This window comes from Notolabrus celidotus, chromosome 20, assembly GCF_009762535.1.
Source record: "Notolabrus celidotus isolate fNotCel1 chromosome 20, fNotCel1.pri, whole genome shotgun sequence".
NCBI lineage: Eukaryota > Metazoa > Chordata > Actinopteri > Labriformes > Labridae > Notolabrus > Notolabrus celidotus.
The window spans coordinates 14,252,596-14,274,042 of record NC_048291.1 but is presented as its reverse complement, the minus strand read 5'-3'; the positions used below and the strand labels follow the sequence as shown (position 1 = coordinate 14,274,042).

Genomic DNA, 21,447 nt, shown 5'->3' with positions numbered 1-21,447 from the left:
GTATGTGTCAGTGCATTGGTGTGTAACTTGTAACCTTAAAGATATTCTCCAGTTTTTTTTGCGTTTTGTTTTCCAGGAGCATTTTTAAAGTGGCTGCATGCAAATTTTGCATTCAAAGATCACAGTTTGATCCTCATGTCTCCAGCACATACCTGTCACCTGTCATGGTGCACAATGTCTTTGTCTCTTCTGCTCCACTGGCAGATTCTCACAGAACCCCAGAAGCTACCATTTATAGATACGAAAATAATCATCTCATTAGTCACTATCCAGTCACTTTGGTCTTGTGTGAACTTCCAGCCCAAATCCAATTTGGCCAATCCAGATTCAATTTCAGAAACATCTGATCAGATTTGCAAAAATAAAAAAATTCAAATCTATCGAAACACAGTTGGAGTTAAAGATCTGATATTAACCAGATCTCATAGATGATTTTCGAGGTTTGGATAACCTTGCCACTGAAGTCAGATAGGAAAATCTACGTTGCATCTTTTGTAGATTAAACTCTAACATCCCCAACAATGAATTTTGATTATTTGTTTGTTTATTTATTTAGTTATTTATTTACATTGAAAAGGTAGGTTAATTATAAAAAAAAATGTTTTTTTTCCATACAACTTGTATAATGGGCTTTCAAAATGTTTATTTTTGTGATTCTGGTAGTAATCAACATATATATTTTTTAATTAAATATTATCTAGAAAGTAGTGGTCAAAATTGCTAGGTAAAACACGATTTTTTACCGTACGTTACTTTACGTTACGTTACTTTACGTTACGTTACGTTATGTTACGTTACCTTACGGTACGTTACGTTATGTTACCTTACGTTACGTTACCTTACGTTACCTTACGTTACCTTACGTTACCTTAGAGATGGAAATATTGCATTATTATAGTTCTTGAGCAAACACAACCTGCTTGTAAGACTGTACCTCTAACAGCTACAGTGATAATAGCTGCAAAGTCAAGCAAAAACAGCAGTCTTTTCCAGTCAGCTACCATTTCTTTGTTGCCTTCAATAAAACTTCAGTCACATGAACACCACTGTAACTCTTAGTAATGCATTTCCCACTTGTGGTCAACAAAATGTTGTCAATATGATTGTCTCTGGTGCATATGGAGTCCATGTAGGTTAGTAAAACTCTCTCTGCAGACTTCAGTTCATCCTTCACCTTTCCTCTCATCTCAGAATACAGAGCGGGAATAGCTTCTTCTCTCTTTCTTCTTTGTGGTTTTGAAAGCAACTGCCGCATTTCGTACCTTCTTTCCTCTACTGACTGACATCCCGCTGTCTTCCTCTGGTATAACGCAGCTGTCAACTTCTTCTTCAGCCAATTAGCTGCTGTCCACGTCACTCTCATTCACACCAGCAGCACCACCAGTCATGACGCAGTGACGCAGTCAATCAAAATGGGAGGGAAATCTGATTTAGAGGACGTATTTTTGATCCAGTTAAAATATCAATATTCAGCCCCGGTGAATCGATAAGGTGTATCACACAGGTCAGGACGGCGATATATTGACACATCAATATTTTGTCCCTCCTCACTAGAAAGCACTTGGGGAGTACATTTTTTAAGTCTGCACAATCCTCACAGAATATGTTACTTTTATAATAACATGGACAAATGTTGAATCCACTCTTCATATAGTGTCAAACACTTACAATATACACACAGCTGATATGTGACTTTTTTTACTGTAGTATCGCATGAGAAATATTAAAAACCTTAAGAATGATCCATTTTGTTTCAGAATCCTAAATGAAATGTGGAGTTGGACTAAAAGATGACCACAATTTACAAGCTAATCAATCACATTGGGAAAGAGTTTTCAGAGCTTAATTTCTTGGGTTGGAAGGTCAGATCTGAGAGAATAAGATGCTACTTAATCTGCATTAGCAGAGACTGGCTTTGAAATGGTATGAGTGTGTTTTGAGAGAGTAAGTGAAGTCATGCATACAGACCACATATCTACTGGGAGCCTGTGTGACAAACCATTAGCTGAGTGACACATTAAGCAAACCTATAAATAACTCTTCACATAACAGAGGGAGAACAGTCCTTTGGATCAAGATGACTTTGGCAGAGGGAGTGAGTAAATTCGGTGGAGTAGAAGTCTTGAGTTTTGTTTGAAAATGGATTGTTTTAGGGAAAGAAAGTGTACCCTGTAGTACAAACGTTGACATATTTGTGTTGGGTGACGATGCCAAGAACCGAACCATTAGTAGCTTTCATGGTGTCAGGGGGGAGCAAGGATTAAAAAGGTTTTTCATGCTTCAGATTCTCTTTTCAGATTGATTGCCAGATACAGTAAGAGCCATTGTGTCTACCACACACGGGATTGTCTGTTTATTCTATAAGGGGAACCCTGGACTCCCTGACAAAGAGCGAGAGAGAAAGGGTTGGCAGTATATGGCAGGAACTGATGCAGTGTTGTGACTGTTTTAATAAATGTAATGTAGAATGTTCTTCATAACACTTGGTGAAATGGATTAGGCCCTTTGAGTGTTCAGGTGATTTATTCTCATGTTGGGAACCATTTAAATGAACCTTTCTGAGTCAACTGAGCGGAAAAATTAGAAAAGAAAAATGGACCATAAAAAAAGCTACCTCCTCACAGGCCTGAGGCCAGCTGGCTGAAGTCCAAATGAGTTCTTACGTTATGCCAAAAGCAATCGCAGTCTCATATTTCTGTCAACACATATAGACACACATGCATGCACATACACAACTGCCTTCACACACCTGTCTAATCCACTTCTGTTTGATATGCCTTTCCAAGCCTATCTTCAGTTGTCCATCTTTCCTTCTGTTAGCAGTTGCTAGCTTTTCCTTTGGTGGGATTTAAGCTGCACCCCCCACCTCTCCTCTCTTCCATACTCCTGCCTCTTTCATTCTCTCTCCCTCTCTCTGCCTCTCGTGCCAGCCTGCATCCCTTCCTTTCAATTAGTCAAACCTAAAGAGATCCAGCACAGCGCTGCCCCTCCTCCGCCAAACCCCTCCTCCTCCTTCTCCTCTGTGTCTTGATGGTTCTGTCACTTTTTCTCAATTAGCGGACCTGACAGGCAGCTAAGCCTGCTCCTCCTCTCCTCTTGGTCGTCCTCTGCTGTGCTCTCTCCCTGTCCCTCTGTCTCTGAAATGTTACAGCCATTTCCCTGGAGACAATCTTCATTTCTGAGTTGATGTTATTTTGCTTTGTAGTGAAATTAAAGAGACCCTCATCTGCAATTGGACATGCCGGTGTCTTCAGAGCAGGTTTTGGAGTAGATACGAGCGAGTGGTTCTATGCTTGAGCAAAACGAAACACTGTCATCTGCTTTTAATTCAGCAGGCTTAAATCTGCTCTGCCTCTAGGTGCTGTTCTATATCCAGCCCCCTTCTTTGTCCTCCCTGTCGGCCTGCTTCTCTTAACCCACCATGCTGTGAGAAATACCTCCAGAACTTCTAGAAATCCCTCCCTGGGATGTGGCTCTGTTTGTTATGCCTCTCGCCCCTGCTCCGCCCGTGGAAAGGAGGGCATGTGCTGCGAACTGCCTTCTGCCATTCACTTGCCAATGCGGACTTGTTTATGTGTGTGTGAGTGTGTGGAAGGAGCAAAAGAGAGTGAGGCTGCTGTGCAGTCAGCAGACTGCACTAAGACCCTGCTCACGTCGCCTGCAGCAGGAGCAGCGGCAGCAGCTTCCCTTGTCCTGGCCAGATTAATGGCTGAATGGGCTCTGCCGTGCCCAGCAGTCCCCCTCTTGCCGCCCCAATGGAGGGCATGCTGAAACTGAGCGGGCTGGCATTATCGGGCACAGCCAGACCACGCTGTGAAAAGGGATTACGCCGTCAATCGTCACGCTCACAAACAACATGCTGCCGTGGAAAAAAAAAGCCCCTCTACCAGCTTGGATAAAGACTGCCAAACAGCTCAGTGCTTTTCTCCCTCACAAAATCAGAGAAAAACGTCTTGCTTTAACAAAGGAACCCCCTCCTTCCACTGTAGATGAATTGGCATAAATGTGTGCTTATTAATCATGACAGCATAGAACGAGAACGAGAACAGAGACAATAAAGGAGAGACAGAGAACGGCATGAGAGAGGTAGAAAAATAGGTGAAACAAAGAAAAAGATGGAGAAAAAAGTGAGCGTATGTAATTATCACCCCATTGCCCTCCTCAGAAAGAAGCACCTCATGCGTTATTGCTCACTGTTTGCCCTTTCTGTGCATTTCATTAATTAAGATGGGAGCATGCAGAGGCCGCTCTGAGACGGGGTCATTAGCCCAACACAACACTTCTCCTACCCCAGAACCAGCTCACAGCAGCGGCCTCATTGTTCCAGCGCTGGAAAGTGAGATATCCCACACTCTGAGCTCCTGTTAAAACCACGGTGCTGTGCGGGCGACACACACACACACACACACGCACACACACACACACACACACACACACACACACACACACACACACACACACACACACACACACACACACACACACACACACACACGACCAAATGAATTGCATCTGCGCTTTCATGGAGAAGGTCGCACGCTTGCCAACACAAATACGTCTGTCTTTCATTTAGCTTGTAGAGCCATGTTTTCCTCTCCTTATCCCCCTCCTCCTTCCTTCACTCCGTCTGTGAGCTGTGTTTGAAAGTGAGGCTGGAGGGTGAGACAGGTGCAAAAGCAGAGAAAAGGAGACGTGAACCACCTGGACTGTGTAGATGACTCAGAGGTCACGGAGATGGTTATATGTTGTGCTGCTGGACAGGAGACTTCTGCTTTGATCACGGTCACTCCCATTAAAAGAGAAACACTAAGACAAACTAACACTGCATGTTTTTCTCTTCTCCTTATGTCTCTATTCCATCTTTCATTTACTTTCTCCTCTGACACTGAACCACTCACTGATAGGGCCTACATGTTCATTTTCATGCAGAGTAGGTGTGTCAGGTAGAAGTCTAATCATGGTAGTTTTTATGTTTTTTAATATGACATTATGTAATACGGTCAGTAGAGAATATTCTACTTGACTTTCATCATACGCCTGTGCTGCCCTATTTATGCTTTATCCAGTGAGTGCTTTCGTTTTACTCTTAAATCTCTTTCTTCAAACCATATTGAATAATTAATCACATAATATGAAAGATAGAGATAGGCTAATTCTGATTAATTTGTTTGGATGTTGTAGTCACCCACTTACACAAGAAGTGGGTTGTCATAGTGATGCTGTTTCTTTGTCCTAATATCGCGTTTGGCTTTCATCTCAATCCATGTTCTCTCTCCGCCCTCCACCTTCAAAGTCCTTTGTGATTTTTTTTTTGTCCCACGCAAAATGAGTTTTGTGTTTGGTTGTGGTGTAAATGTTCTCCAGATGGGCTTGATAAAATAGGCCCAGGTGTACTGGCTTACAGCCCCAACACCCATATGACCTTTTACCCGTGATGTAGGTCAGTCAAGGTCAGCCTCTCAGCTCTTTTCGTCATGGTAAACAAGCTTCAAATCCATCCTTATCACCGCATTCAGATGGATAGAGGAGCCACTGATGATTGTGAGGGAGACGTGAAGAAAGAGCCATATGTTTCCAAGACAAATTTCATACATTACAGCAATCCCCAGGCTTGTCTTGTATTGTTTGCATTCTTAACTCAGGCAGGAAAGGCAAACATGACAGGCGGAGCCAGTACTTATTTGCGTATGAACACCACCAGCTGCATTGGACCTGAAGGATTATGCGGGGTTAGTCTGAATAACTGCATCTTGGTGGTTATTGTCCTGTCTTATCAGCTCTCTCTGTTCCTCTCTGCTATCCATCTCAGCAGCTCCAGGGTATCCCCGATTCTCAGGGAGTTTGGCCCACACTTTCCTTCCCATGAGCCACTTGGATCACCATGCCAACAGTGGAGTTCTTTACGGCCAACACCGTTTCTATGACACCCAAAAAGGTGAGTCATGTGATGATTAGAATTTAATCAGACAGAAATAAGACATTTAAATCAAATTCATGCAGCATGTTATGTTGTTATGTGATCTCGTATTCAGATATGTAGATGCCTAGGGACATGGACATGTGAGCTGAATAATCTAATTCTGTCATTGCCTTTTTCTTTTTTTGACCAATGCATTTTTTCTTTTTTCCCACATCAGAGAATTTCTACCTTCGAAGTCTACCGTCCCAGCCGCCTCTCATCTCAGCCAATCACAGTCTGCCACCTATGTCCAGGGCAGGTTCGGGGCACTCTCAGGGGTCCTGCAGCAGAGAAAGAGATCCAGGGGTGGGGACAGGTCTACATAAGGGTCTTAAGGAGGGGTCGGTGGAGAGAGGAGTGGGACCTGTCAAGGACAAGGAGAGGTCCAGTAGCAAACAAGATGCGAAGGAAAGACAGCAGCACCAACAGCACCATAGCCACCAGCCACCCCAGCCAACACACCACCACCACCACCACCACCCCCATCCCCATCATCAGCATCCACACTATCCACAGCACCCACTACCCCTGGAGGAGGTCAACAGCAGGGCAATGGACAGACACAAGTCGTCACTCACAATGGAGTACAGCAAGGAACACCCTCAAACTATGGGGAAGCCCCTCAGTGCCTGCTTGCACAATGGCAAAATGCAAAATGGAGATGCAGGAGCTGGAGCGGGGGCCAAGGCCTCCATGTCCAGCTGTGGTGGAGAGGGCACAGCCCTTGGGGCCATGGGGGGTGGGGGTAGTAGCCAGGTCAGACATATGGTGTCCAGTGGCAGTAATCGTTGCACCAAGGAGGGGGTTAGCAGAGAAATGAGGATCAGTGAACAACCATCAGACTGTCTAGAGAGGGGTCAGGCACCCCTCCACCATTCTCTCTCCTACTCTGTACCTCCGCCCTTACACATGAGTTCTCCTGCAGGAGGGGGGCATCCCCATCCACATTCTCACCCTCACCCCCATTCACATCCTCACCCAGGGGGCTTCCACTGCCTTCAGCTCCACCCCAGTCACCCACACCACCCACATCATTCCCACCACACGCACCACCACCCAGACTTTTTCTGCCCACCTCCTCCTGCTCCCCTTGCCAACTCTGCCTCACATGAGAGGGGGTCAACCAATGTGGTGCGAGAAGGTAAAGTCACAGGGCCTACATTTGTGCCATCTGTGGCAGACCTGGGAGACAAATCCAGCGGGCCATTCCAGCTCGGTAACCCTGACTGCCAGGGTGTGGGCGTTGGAGGGGGAGGTGGAAATGCCAAGGACAAGGTAATAGAAAAAAATGGAGGTGGTGGGCACCATAGTAGTTGGCACAGAAAACAGCAGCAACAACAACAACAACAACAACAACAACAACAACAACAGCAACATCAGCAGCAGCAACAGCAACAGCAGCACCCATACAGAGAGACTGAGAAGGCACCAGACTGGATGCAATCCCACCATCAACACCTTCAGCCCTCACAGCTTCCTCCACCTCCCCAATTACAACAGCCTCCACACCCCCAACAGCAACACCAAGTTGCACGATCACGAAGCGCTGAGTGTATCAACAGTGGTGTAGATATGGATGTGTTCAGGTCCTCAGTGCCTCAGGGGCCAAAAGCTGGACACTCTGTCCCTCATTCTGTCAACACATCACCCTACAGAGACTGTTCCCATCCCGGTCCCCAACCAAACTCCTCTCCCCTTGGAAGTAAAGGCATGACTCAACATAGTGGAGCTGGAGCATCCCATGGCCCTAGTCCAGGGGTCAGCTGCTCCTTACAGAGAGATGGCCAAAAGGTAGCCAGGATACGCCACCAGCAGCATGGCCGACCTGGCCAAGATACTCCTTCTCCTGCTGAGTTGAACCAAGTGACGAGTCAGGAGTTGAAAAGAAAGATTGACATGTCTCCTTATGGTTACAGTAACAGCAGTGGGCAGCATCACCACCAGCAGCCCACAGTGCCATCCTGGGCCATGAGGCCTCCAAACCACATGCCACAACCTGAGGAGGAGCAGAGGAAGTCCTACATGGAGTTAGGGAGCACTGGAGGACACTCCCAGCAGCAGCAGCAGCAGCAGCAACAACAACAACAACAACAACAACAACAACAGCAGCAGCAGCAGCAGCAACAACCAGGAATGAGCCTGCCTCCTCCCCAACCTCCCCATGTCCCTCCTCTCAGTCAGCAACAGCAGCAACCACAGCAGCAACAAGAGCCCCAGGGTCCTACTCAGGGGGAGAACAGTGCCATGAAAAGCTTACTTAAGTACAGCAACCAGCAACAGCCACTGCTCCTCTCCCAGAAGAGTCCCTTTGGGGGCCTAGGAAACCTCAAATCAGGTCCTGCTGGTGGGAGCTGTGCTCTACAGGGCAACAAACAGACTCTACCTTCCAGAAAAGGCCCAACCAGTGAAAACGAACGGCCTGATTACAGTGGAAGGAGCAGGGATATGGGGGACACAGGTCATGGAGAAAGTGAGGTGCGACAGCCACCGGTTGGGATTGCAGTGGCGGTGGCCAGGCAAAGGGAGCCACCCTGTCGTTCAGCAGACAGCCATTCCAACAGCCGTCAGGGCAGGGTGCATCCCTCAGTAAAAGGTAAGCAGACAAGGTCAATGCCTCATAAACAGAGTTGCAGGGAACAGGGAGCAGGTTTATTCTTATGTCTTACCTTTTAGTGATCTGACTTTGACAACAAAAAAGGAGAAATAATTGACGAAGCAGAAAGGAAAAAAGGACTAAAGCTGAAATGTTTTTGCTGTAACCAGAAAAACAATGGCTTCTTAAAGCTTTGACTATGACTTTATCCATGGTGGGCTGCACCATAAACTCAGTCTATTACCACTCTCTTTGATTTGATCAAAATCTATTTCATGATACCTGAATTAAACAAAGGATAGAGAGCACAAGCTAAAAGTCAGAAACTTTATAAAAGTATGAGTAAAATGGCAGACAAGTTCAATAATCAGTGCCCAAAGTCTCTGGTGAATCATTGTAACATCAGATTAAGGGTATAAGGAATTTGAGAATAAGTACTTGCTATAGGACACAAGACTGAAAGGTAATGATGAAGCTAATCTTTGTCTCACAGGAATGCCCCGCTCCATGTACCCCTCAGATCCAGCCACTGAGGAGGAGAGGAAGAGGATGAGCGGAGAACAGATAGGTTTGACTTGTTTGGACAGAGAGAGAGAAGCATATATCCGGTAAGAGAGAGTTTAATACTCAATAAAAAACAGTTACTATTACAAAAAGTCTATATTCCGGTGCTGATGTGATTATTTTTGTCTCATCCTAATTCCAGGGATAACAAAGAAAGGGTTGAGTTCGCTAGAATCCATCCCTCCAACAGCTGTCATGGAGACCTCACCTCTCATCTCATGGTGCCGGGCGGAGCTTCCCTCCAGTCTGGCCAGTTAGGAGATCCGGCTGCACATTCCGCTCACCATCACTGGATGCCAAGAACTGGAAGCCCATCCCTCTGGATGACTGGACACTCTTATGGTGAGAATGTTCTTATAGTTTTGGAAATGAAGAAGAGGAAGTGTGCTTAAAAATAAAAACTTCATGATTTTATTGATTTCAGGATTCCTAAAAAAAAATGTAGAGGAAGGCAAGCAGTCCTGTGAAAAAGGTCAAACACAGAATATGATGATATGTTCCAGTGACTTACTTTCATTTATGCTTATTTAGGATTATCTTAACTGACTTTACTGAGTTAAATACAAAATGCTGCACTAACACTTTATGTTGGATTCAGCAGATTATGCTTAAGAACACATACTTTCACTGAGCAAAATTCCTCAAGATACAGAGATGGATATTCAAAGTATAACCCATATATGATAAAAAATCTTTACTGGACTTTGTCTGACCTCAACATTGTAAAATGTCATATCTGGATCATATATGGTCTCTGGAATGGGACCACTTTGGCACTATCAGAATATGAAGTTAAGACATTTTCAGATATGACTGAGGCCGAATTTTGAAAGCCACATGTAGCATTTCTGATGTCAGCTCAATCTTTTCAGTGACAAAGGGTGATGATAGGCCACTGATTCAATACTGAGTCCATATATTTCAAGATATTGCTTAGGGGAATGTGTATGTATGTGTTCTTGGAATTTTACAGAATAGATTGAGATTGGTGTATCAATCTAAACTGACCTCTTATCTCTTCAGCAGGTATAGGTCACACGGCCCTACACCAGAATCTACCCCCAGGTTTCTCTGCGGCAATGTCAGGCCCTCTCCAGCCAGTTCTGCCTCTGCCTCAGGACCCCTCTGCCCAGCTGGTGGTTCTGCCCACTGAACCTCCTGCCCATCCTGCAACTCATCACCTGGGTATGCCACATCCTGGCACTTAAAAGACATGCGGTTGCAAAGTACAAAAAATGGACGAACATTCAATGACTCATTTTTACACAAACCACTGTTCAAATGCTCACCACCTGTCAGCCTCAGTAGATGTAAGCTTTCTAGGGGTCAGGAAACACCTCAGTGCTGCATGTACATCCCCCAATACTCATGCATACATAGAGGAAAAGGTATGAGAGTGTTCGGGTGAGGGAAAGATCACTTCCCGAACTCTTTGTAGACATATTCAGTGAACAGGCTGTGACATTTAATTAGCTCACAATCTTCAACGGTACATTTCCTTCTGTGCTCCACAGGAGTTTCAGCCGAGGGAGGAAATGCATCCGCAAAAGCTTTCCCACAGGAAACATTTGCGTATCCAATTTTATGTCTCTGAACAAGGATTTCTAGTGTGTCTATGAGAAAGGGGATGGAAGGGCGAGTCAGGGGTGAGAGAATAGGACTCTTATACTGCAGGCCCACTACTTTCCAAGCGGGACCTGTCAAAGCACCCACATGAAGTTGTAATGGTCCTTAAGCCACATAATGAGAAGGGGTGTCCACCCACAGGCATGGGAACTTAGCCTCCTGTTGGGCCCTTTAGCAGCACATTTCTCTGTGGTTTGGCTGAGCAGGTGGGACTTTTGCAGTGAGAGCACACACTGAGTGCATTTCCAGCCCAGTGCTTTGACCTCTGATCAACTTGTGGCCATCATCTGTTCACATTTCATCACTGTCATGACTTTTTCCAGCATTCCAGCAAATTCTCCAGACACTTCTTAAAAGATACAGCTTTCTTTTCAGGAAGGAGCAGAGTGTGGGATTGTTGTGCCTGGGGAGATGTTGTTATGTGAATTCAGAAATAATTTTGAAGAGATCTGTCTATGCCGTTGCTGTAAAATGTGAATAGAATGATTTTTAAATGATCCATAATGGTTTTAATGTTTTGAAATGGGTATGTGGGAGGTAGATAATGAGCGATATGGATAACACAATGCTGTATTGTAGTGTTGTGCATAGCGTTGATGAGTATGAGTGCTTTCTAAGGTAGCCCCTTCCGTTACATTCCTCCTCCTTTTTCTCATTAGATGTGATGGAGCAGCAAGGGCTGTGGCCCCCTGTGTACGGTGCCCGGGGCCCACCCTCCCACATGCAGCATCCTGCTGTGTACTCCCGATCACAGTTTCTACGGCAACAGGAGCTGTATGCTCTCCAGCAGCACCAACAGCTTCAGCATCAGCATCAACATCAGCACCAGAGCCACCAGTCACAGCAACCACAGCCACAGTCTCAAATCCAGCAGCAGCAGCATCAGCAGCAGCAGCAGCACAGAGCTGTACATGGCATGGACATGCAGCATCATACAACTCATAATTCCCAGGTGAATGTAAAGGCAATGTAAAAAAAAAAATCAGTCTCAGTGTGATGTAGAGTCTGATTAAAGGAGATGTCCTTAGTTTCAGCTAAACAAGAAAGTAAGAATCAAGTAGTCTGTGAGGTATAAGTCAGCTAAGTCCTCACATTACCGTTTAGTCTATTTTTAACTACCCTAATATTTTTTTGGGATATGCTGATTTTCTCACACGGATAAAGTGAATCACTGAAAATAGGTTGCAGAGAAAGTAGCTTGTAGTCAGTGAGAAGTTTGCTTTACAGCCAATAAAGAAAGGTACTTCCTTGAAAAATGTAACAATAATTTCTTATTCTAATGCCATAGATGCAGAAGAGGCAGGATGAGCCCTCGGTTGAGCTCGAAGAACTCATTTCGGAACCCAGGACGCCTAAATCCACCAAGCCCTACTCTTATAACCCCCCTCAGAAGAACACATCCCCCCCCGGGGCCTGCACTGCTCACCTGTCCCCTTGTTGTCAGTCTCCCTCGCTACGACCGCATCCGAAAAGCACTCCCTCTACACCCTGCCCTGCTCCCAGCCCTGCTGCAGCCGCCCCTCACTCACCGGTTATCAGCCCTGCACCACCACAAATACCCAAGGGGAATGAAGCCCAGGACAAGAGAGTGGAAGGACAGCCCCCGCAGGAGTACCCAGAGTCTCTGGAGCCTGGTAAGAATGCAAATATGTCCATACAATGTTCTCCAGCTGCTTTTGGTGCATTCCATACAATGTACAGTAAACCTAGGTTATAGCATGACAATGAATACTAAACCCAGTGTTAATTACTCTGGTAATGATCATACTTCTGCTGGTGGTAATATGTTTTATGATGTGTTGGCAAGCCCCTGGTTGACTGAACAGCTCAAATGGCTACTAGCTGAGCTAGGGCTTTCTAACACTGTTACCGTGGTAATGACAGAGAAACACCTCAATAGCGTCCCTCGCCTCTCCCCCACCTCAGCAGGCCTCACACTCTCTTCATCTTCATTAATGTCTGGCTAACAGCCACCAAGCACCAGAGAAATTGTGTCAGGTGCTCTGATAAACCAAAGGCCTGGCCCACTTCAGAAACGCTCTTACACAAGGTTACACGTGGTCCTGTGGTCCCACTGCTGGTTTATCAGGGCAAAGTTTTTTTTAAATCTTTCTTTATTTTGCCCCTTTTATCCTCAAATGAGTGGGCGTGATGGATGAGGATTCTCTGTTTTAAATGATTAAGAAAAAGGAGATGTATGAGAAATTTTATGAGAGGATCTATCAGAATGGTTTAGCCAATTTTGACCATTAATGATTCCATGATCTGTATTTTTTTACCCCATAGATCTGCCTCCTGGATATACCTATCCCGCTATGACCATGAGCTATAGAAGTGGACCCTCCCCCCAGGATGTTCGACTGGCTGAGCCAGCCGACTTGGAAGCTGTCCAAGTGGAGCCTGCTGAGCATGCTCCCCAGTCCCTTTCCAACCTCGGGGAGGGGCTAGAGTGCCAAGCGGTGGTCAGGCCCCTCCCGGAGCCACTGCTACCCAAGGAAGTGGAACAGGAAGAGGAGGAAAGAGTTGGTGAGAGAGTTCTGGAACAGAAGGAGGAGGTTGAGGTAGCGGTGGTGACAGCAGCCAGCTATGTGCCTGGAGCGAAGGAAGTGGGGGATCAGGGGCCTGCTGAGGAAGAGGTCCTGGTTTGCCCCCCTGCTGAGAGCCCGATGTGTGAGGCTGCTTCCTGTCCGGACTCCCTCTCAACAGAAGAGCTTGAAAGGCCAGAGGCTGTCATCACCTTAGAAGAGGAAGATGATGATGAGGCAGTGGGTGAGGAGAGCCAGGTGGAGCCTGCTCAAAAGGTCAACATGCCTGGAGAGAAAGAGCCAGAGCTGCCTACCATCATTGAGCTCGACCCTGCGTCCCCTGTAACCCCTGAGTTGCAGTCTCCAGCCCAGGAGGAAGCAAAGGACAGCAAGGAGAACGAGACGTTCCCTGATGATGCCTCAGTAGATTTTGTGTGTCTTTCTCCTGCTTCTACTTCTGCCCCTGTAAGCCCAAGTCAGACAACTGTTGCCGTGCCCCACAAACCTCTCGTGCCCTGCTACTGGAGTCTGGAGCTGCTGATCGCTGCAGCATTCTGCACAGACGTACCCCCCTTCCCTTTGTTTCCTTTTAGTGCACCATTAGTTGCCCCATCACCGCCTAACCCCCACCAGGGTATGGAGCTTCTCAGTGAGCTGGCTGATCTGGAGCTACAACAGCAGAAGCACACCTGTGGGAAAAGCCAGGGTGAGGGACAGAAGTACTTCCATTACTCACATACATTAACATGCATATTAAAACATACTTACTTGCACTTCTCTCAGCTAGTTTACCCTCCTTTTCCTTTTGTCCATCGAGACAAACTCCCACTCCCCCCTCAGGCCTTGCCTCTGTCGCTCTGTGTTCCCTCCAAGATACTCTTCTCTTCCTTCTGGTCTCAGGGGCCTCTGGTGAATTCTAACATGTCCCCAGAGGAGCTGTCTGCAAGCCTGCTTGCCGTTCTCTTCTTTGGTGTGTTAAAGGCACTTTTATTTTCTAAAAGGCTGTTCTAACGATGCAGAGGCCTCAGGAGAGGGAGAAGAAGCAGGAGGACAGAGCTGAACTACTAGTGAGGGGTGTACGCCTCCCTTTCTCCCTCCCTCTCTTTCCCTTCCAGCTTTCCTTTGGGAGCTGTCTCACTGTCTCTCCATCCTGTCACTGTTTGATCCACATGTGTGCATAAATGCACACACACCCAAACACACATAAAACACACACACACATTGCAAATACGCTCACTCTCAAAAAAAAATGGAAAAAGGCACACACCAATTGACTTCTCTCTCTCACACACACGTTTCTGAAAGTTTGTGTGTAATCGCAAAAGCAGTCGATGTTTTCAGCACCCTGGAGCATTGCCTGGCTAATTAGACCCCATTGTTTTTAAGTGCCTTTAAAAGCTCCCTTGTTTTTCAAAGCGCCATGTGTTTTTTTTATTCATGCAAAAGAATGTTTTGTGTTTACCACAGCATCCTAATGCATTTAACTGCTCCCAAAAGAGGTTTATATAAAAAGGGTATCATCAACTGATTTTAGAGTCAGTGATGTTGTCTTTGTGATGTGATCCTGTTGACAGCCAAGGGAAGTGGCTCATGTCAAGTCACAATTGTCTTTACCAAAACAAGTGCAAAACAAGAGAAAAGAATCAGTCATTTAGTCTACTGGTGAAAATAAGGCAGTGTTACGTTGTAACAAAGTTCATTCTTTACATACAGATATTTAGCCTGTGGGCCCATCTCTTCAGTCAATGCAACAGGCAAGTAGGGATTTACATGAAGAGTTGGTCCAGATGGCAATTGACAAAACAGCATCTGTTGGGTCCACAGTGATATGACCTCTGAAACAATATACAGAAGCTTCTTAGCATGCCAAAGATCTCTAGATATCTCTCTGTCACCATTATTAGACAAATAAAACACATTCTGAAACATAAAATGCAAAGGCAGGTTTGTGATGCTCACAAGCACAAAACACCCAAACCTTTCTCGTTCACTTTGAGACTTTTTGAATCAAGTATGCATAAACAAACATAATACTAATCAAATCAATGTTTTATTTCTGATGTTCTGTAAAGGAGACGAGATGCTGATGTTTGACCTCCAGAGCCTCGCCACCCTGGCCACAGCACGTGCAATAGAGATGGGAACGCAGGACGGCAGCGGTGCTGGTTCAGGGCGACATTTCCCAGCCCGCAGGATCCTCAATTTACGCAGGAAATGTAGCTGGACACCTCGCAATGAACCGGTAAGACTGCAACTACGTGTGCCTGTGCTGCACGTAAAAACTAGTACGATGTGTTTATTTTGTAGGCTGTAGGAGAATGGATACCTTGGTAAAGTGATTGAATTTGGTGGTTTTTAATGATGAAAAAAATAACCAAAGGAATACTCTTCAGGTGTGTCCGGCCAAAGGTACCATAGAAACTATGGATGGTTCTGAGCTTGCAATGCGCGTGAAGTTGGCTGAGCTACAACGTCGCTACAAAGAGAAGCAAAAGGAGCTAGCCAAACTCCAGAGGAAGACTGATCACCAGTGAGTATGACCTTATGCTCTGTTACCTTAAACTTTTTGTCAGACATTTCAAAAGTAAGACAAATAGTGTAGTTACAAGAGGATTTCATTCTGTACTCTCTGCTTGGAACACTGTTTGAAGGATATGTGCAGTGTCTCTGTCTGCATGTGTGTTGACATCTGTATGTGTATGCAGGAAGGAGGAAACACCTCGAAGCCCAGCACGACGAGGACCAGGGCGGCCAAGGAAGCGGAAACCCACCCTCACCACAGGTCCAGTGTCCTCCTCTGAGGGCCAAAGAAAAGTCAAGTGAGTACCGCTCAGCTAATCTCCGCTGGCTGGCTTTGGTCCAGTCTTGCCTGATAAGCCCCTTTGTATCACTGGCATACAGGGACTGCCTCTCATTGGCATAAACAGGAAACGGAGAACACAGCTGAACCATTCAAGAAAGTCCTCTTGAGTCCCCTTCTAATTGAATCAACGCTGGCATTAATCGTACAACAGCATAAACAGTGTCAGTTTTGTGTATGTCTGTCTTGAAATATGGACCACACATACCTTGAAAACTACTCATGCCTCTCATTGAGCTATAACGCAGCTAATATTAAACCGCAGTGGCATTACGGTCGTGCATGTTTGGCTTAGCTGTGCCATGTTGCAGGGGGAGCTGACTGCTGAGTAGGGGGGATGACAGGCAGAGGATGTAATTAGAGTACTGTGAATTCTCCTGTAATCTGTCCCAGCAGCAGGAATGTGACGCACCACAGTCCAGTGGGGTCACCAGGGGTCCAGGGGATAACATGGTGGTCGGACAGTGCAGGCACTTGGAGATAAGCTGACATTTAGAACTCATTGTCCATGTGTGTCGGAGGGACAAAAAATAATTAGAGGTAATCAAAGCAGAATAAAAAATAATGAGAGGGGTACGGATGAAAAGGATAGCAAGATATTCAAGGAAAAATGTCTCTTAGATTTTCTTAAATTGTACTGGTGACATTTAAAAATTTGCGAGCCTCGCCGTCTTAAGTATTAGGGTTATTATCACTGTTTGGTGGTGCTGGCGAAACTGATGAACCAAAAGGTTTAGGGGAGAAAAGGTTGCCGTCAAGCTTCAATTAGCCTTGTCATCAGGGTTTGGAAAAGCTAAGAGCACTGTATGCCAACTTGCAGCATTTTCTCTCCCTCGCTGCCTCTTCTCTTATTCCTCCTTTTCTCACTGTGGTTTCTGGGCAGTGGGCCACATTGTTCCCAGCTAACCCTCTGCGATGTCACCTTCCACCCATGTAACCCTGCGAACCCCCCCCCCCCTCCTTTCTCTGGCCAAGCCCCGTCAGAATAGGGATGCTGATGCTGGGTGACAATGACACCCAAAATGAAAGGGTAGCAGCCAGGACCCTACAGCAAAAATGCAGGGGAGGAAGAGCGAGGGGGCAACATGGTGGTTCTGTAGGCCACAGTAAACTGCAGTCTGTCTTTAATGTATTTGAATTGTAGCCACAGCTCTGATGAGCACCCTTTTGTTTCTGAAGATGTGTGTGCGCAAGGCAGCACAGAGTGATCTGAACGAGGAACAGAAAGACTGGGGACTGATTAGCCCCATGTTGTGTTACATGGCAGGGTTATGTAAAAGCATGTGCTGCACCTGCCACTCATGCCACTACAAGAAGCTGATGCTTGGGGACTGTGATGGAGGGCAGTGGGTCAGTGGAGTAACAACCCAGCCTTTTGGTATTTTCTTCCTTACCTCAAATTGCTTGAACCACAGGGAGTGTGTGTGGCAGTGTTGGAGCAAGCGAACGATAAATTCAAACCTCCCCTGCCTGTGCTTTTTATGCATCTGTGCAATTAGAAATGGATGCAGCTGTGTGCACATGAGCATTTATACAGGCATTGTTTGTTTTTCGTGCGTGCCTGTTATTCCTGTGGGTAGAGCACTGGAGTCCTTTGTGGTGCTGCTTTGATTGGGGGGAAGGCTGGAGAGAACTGCCGCTCGCCAGAAACCCTGCTAATCAATTCTGTTTAATTAGTCACTGGATGCTCAGCCCCAACAGCCCCCCACAAAGGGGAGGGACTCTGTCATATTGTGTTTGTCAGCAGCGGAAGGCAAGCTGTGGCGGGATGTGCCTCACAGGGACAACTCACACTCCACTGCCACCTCTGTCACTCTCCTGTCAGTCAGCCGGCAGACAGTCCCACTGCCCGACAATCGCCTTCGCTTTCAGCTCGTCTATTGGAAATGCACGCTGACACACTCTGATTAGGAGTTTTACACACAATCGAGGCCTATACACAGACTGTGTTCTTGTGTCGTGCTCTTACGCTGACTAAACGAAGAATATGATTCCAAACAATGTTCCCAGATTGTACATGGTACAATATGCAAAAGAACTGTATGTACTTCCTATTTAAATCCTTGCTCACTCTAATGTAACTGATTTCCTCGACAGTAGGCACACTAGCAGAGGGTAAGTTAATCTTTTGTTTGAGCACGGCCTGGCTCATGTCGGTGTGGTCTGTGGGCAGGCTTCCAGGGGGAATTTCAAGGGCATTGCCTGTGATGCTGTTCAGCGTATGGGGAAAAAGTGTGCCACAGTTATATGAAAACGCAACTGCCGAGCTATGATATTCACCGAGAACAACAGAGCTGCATACAAATGCAATACCTTCCAACCATTTACTGTATCTTTCAAAGCTTTGCAGCGCTTCAAGGGCTGCAGAGACGCTCCCCAGATGCAGCGTTAAGGCTTCTTATGCCACACTGCCCTCAAACAATCCCAGGTTTCTTGTTAGATCCCATTTTTCAAGTGTGTGGTTCAGACAGTGGGCTCTCCATGTCTTTTTTTTGTCATTCTGTTCATCAGACAGAGAAAGGAGTTATTGGATCCCACAGTGAGGTGACTCAACTCTGTTTTCCCCTGTGATGCCCAACCCGTCTTTTTCTTTTAAACTACCGCTATCCTCCTCTAATGAATGCCTCTCCCTTGTTTTGACTGGCAGGTCGATGGGGGCGGGGCTTGCCTTGTCGCCTGAGGACCTCGAAGGGGGCGGAGACAGCCAGAGAAGGAAGAAGAGGCTGTCCAGTCGAGGCTTTGAGCAACTCAGCAGCACACAGGTCAGGCTCCCCTTGTCCTCCTCCCTTTTGTCCTCTGTGCAACTAGAAATGAAAGAGGCCACTCTTTGTTTCTCTGTGTTTGATATATTCCTTTGTTGCACACCATTTCTAATTAGGTGCTACCCTCAGGAGTCAAATCCTCTGCTCTCCATATTAATATCTTTTTTATTGAGGCTTCTACCATTTCTTTTCTTCTCTGTGTGTGAGCAAACGAGAGCCCTCTCTCTGTGACGTTTTGATGCTTTTGCGGCTGCTGTGACCGCGAGTGTAACTGGCTCTCTCTGGCTCTCTCATCTCTCTCTGTTGCAGCAGATAAAAGCACAGGGCTGCAGAAAAAGCAGTCTTCACAGCATGCTTAGCTCCAAGCTGGCTAGTGATGTGACTCAGCTCAAACAGAAAGCCCATGGTAAAAAGAACCTCTCAGGGACAGGCTCCAGGGACAAGGAGCTTTCGCCCTGCAACTCCAACCCCAAGCATAGACACAGAAGCCAGGGCACGAGCAAAGCTGAGTCCAGGCTGGAGTCAGGGGGACAAAGTGACACAGGTAGACACTAGAAATCATGATACTGAATATGCCTCATGCTTTATTTTTAGCACTCTCTGTCAACTTTTAAATTCTTCCACCAACTCCAAACATGGATTTTGAATTTTGATGTTTCTCAGGAGCCAGTGCGGATAGTGGTACCCAAGAGAGCTGGGCGGGACTGGTGCGCCGTGGACGTAAAAGAGGATCCAACTCCCTTACACAGGGTTCCTCTCGTCTGAGCCAATCAAGAGCCAGAGTTCTCAGAGGTCAGAGACGGGACACGATGGAAGACGGAGAGAGCTCTCCTGAAGACAGTGACTCCTCTGATCAAGGTGAGACAGTAAGAACAGAGAGCTGGTAATTCTGCGACACAAACTGGCAACAAAAACTCAAAACATAATTCCCCCCTGGAACTATCATGATCAGGTGTTGGAAATGTTTGGGTTTTGACCATGCAAACATAGAGAAACCTGCAAATGCTACCTAAAGAGGCCAGGTTGTGGTGTCATGTAAACACCTACATGCACAGATTTCATGCCCACTATCTTTTGGTACAGAACTTGGTGGCTGAGATGGTGAAATATCAAGACACAGCTGTCCACAGTTGATTTAAGCACCTAAATATTGTCACAATAATGCAGACAGGAGTGAGAATAAACAGGTTTTCAATGTAACATTTAAACATAACATATCCTCTGTGAAATACAGGACTAGGCTTAAAACATGGATTATTATGAGCATGAAACAAAGGGCTGCACTGTATTAAGCACATTAACCTGTTTCAAGTTAAAAATAAACAACCCCTAACATATAATATTTATGTCTGTCCAGAGTATCACCAACACACTAAATCGGGTATCTTTTTTGAGTCCAGTCTGCCTTTTGTTAACTTGTAAATCACTTTAAAAGTAATCAGAGGTAAGATAATATGTGTTGATGAATGTCAGGGGGGTGTGCGTGGACATTTGACACCTCAGTGATCAGCCTTGTTGGCTGGTCGGAGCTGGATGTGCAGCCACAGCTCTGGACACTTGCCTGTGAGCAGATTTGACAGCACTGGAGACTCGCAGACTGGGTCAAAGAGCTGTTTGAGAAAGTGGAGTGACAACACACACATAAACTCACTCCTACACTCCATTCCATGCTTACCCTGTAGCATGTGGGTTAACACCAGGAAATACCACAGAGGCGAGGCACTTCATATATAATCTCTATGAATAGCAACTGTTTACTTAAATGCTAATGAAGTGGCTGTGAAATGATGGAGAGTAAGTTAGAGAAAAAGGCAGGATGGTATCGACTTACCTTTAATACAGATTTTTGAGACGCTGCATAAGTTCATAAACCTTTCTGATAAGAGTCTCTTTATCTGTTGTATTCATTCCATCTCCATTAGATGATGAAGAAGAGGAAGGCAGTTATGATACCGATGAAGGTCAAAACTACAGAGTCCAATCCTCCAGAGATGTCACTTCCAGCTCCTCCATGACAGGTCCAAGCCCCTCATCTATTGTGAAACTGGAGGCCAACCAAAAAGCCAGGAACAAGAAACAGAGACAAGAGCTCTATGGTAAGACTGCCCTCTGAAACTAATGCAGAAGTCAGCAGAGCTGCCCCTCATGTTTCATGGGGAGCATCTGTTTTGCATTTCTCCTCCTAGCTTGTTAGCGTAGTTCTAAATCTGTTTCTCTAATTGAACCGCACAGGCTCCCAGAGTCTGTCTGGAGCAGAGGGGGAGGTCAAAGTAAGAAAGAAGCCCCCCTGTAGGCTGAGCCTAGCCACTGCAGTCAAAAACCACCACGAAGATTACCGGCCTGAAGGGGTAAGAAGGCCATGTGTGCCCAGGTCTAAGGAGCCTCGATGGGGTAGCCTTGGGACCAGAGGAAATCGTTACAGGAGAAGCATGGGATTGGCTACCTTCCCGACTACTACTGAGAGGCTGAAGAGGGCGACCCGCAAGAGCACTATGTTGAGAGGAGCAATCAATAAGGTTAGCAGAGGGAGTTTTTGCAGACATTTCAAAATGCTGAAT

At 46.1% G+C, this 21,447-nt stretch overlaps 1 protein-coding gene across 8 annotated transcripts in view; it reads left to right on the top strand.

The window, feature by feature from the left end:
- The window catches only part of LOC117832295 (BAH and coiled-coil domain-containing protein 1), a 63,734-nt gene that overhangs the window by 33,460 nt on the left and 8,827 nt on the right, over positions 1–21,447 (top strand). For 3 of the 8 annotated variants that reach the window (XM_034711376.1, XM_034711371.1, XM_034711372.1), the window contains exons 4-19: positions 5,810–5,935; positions 6,138–8,552; positions 9,046–9,160; positions 9,259–9,458; positions 10,140–10,301; positions 11,402–11,694; positions 12,031–12,376; positions 13,029–13,973; positions 15,340–15,509; positions 15,661–15,797; positions 15,973–16,086; positions 18,775–18,889; positions 19,199–19,433; positions 19,553–19,747; positions 20,812–20,985; positions 21,122–21,405. In XM_034711376.1, the coding sequence (XP_034567267.1) occupies positions 5,810–5,935; positions 6,138–8,552; positions 9,046–9,160; positions 9,259–9,458; positions 10,140–10,301; positions 11,402–11,694; positions 12,031–12,376; positions 13,029–13,973; positions 15,340–15,509; positions 15,661–15,797; positions 15,973–16,086; positions 18,775–18,889; positions 19,199–19,433; positions 19,553–19,747; positions 20,812–20,985; positions 21,122–21,405 (6,026 nt within the window). The remainder of the gene's footprint in view (positions 1–5,809; positions 5,936–6,137; positions 8,553–9,045; positions 9,161–9,258; positions 9,459–10,139; positions 10,302–11,401; positions 11,695–12,030; positions 12,377–13,028; positions 13,974–15,339; positions 15,510–15,660; positions 15,798–15,972; positions 16,087–18,774; positions 18,890–19,198; positions 19,434–19,552; positions 19,748–20,811; positions 20,986–21,121; positions 21,406–21,447) is intronic. The other 5 variants (XM_034711379.1, XM_034711377.1, XM_034711378.1 and 2 more) reach the window with 3 other exon arrangements.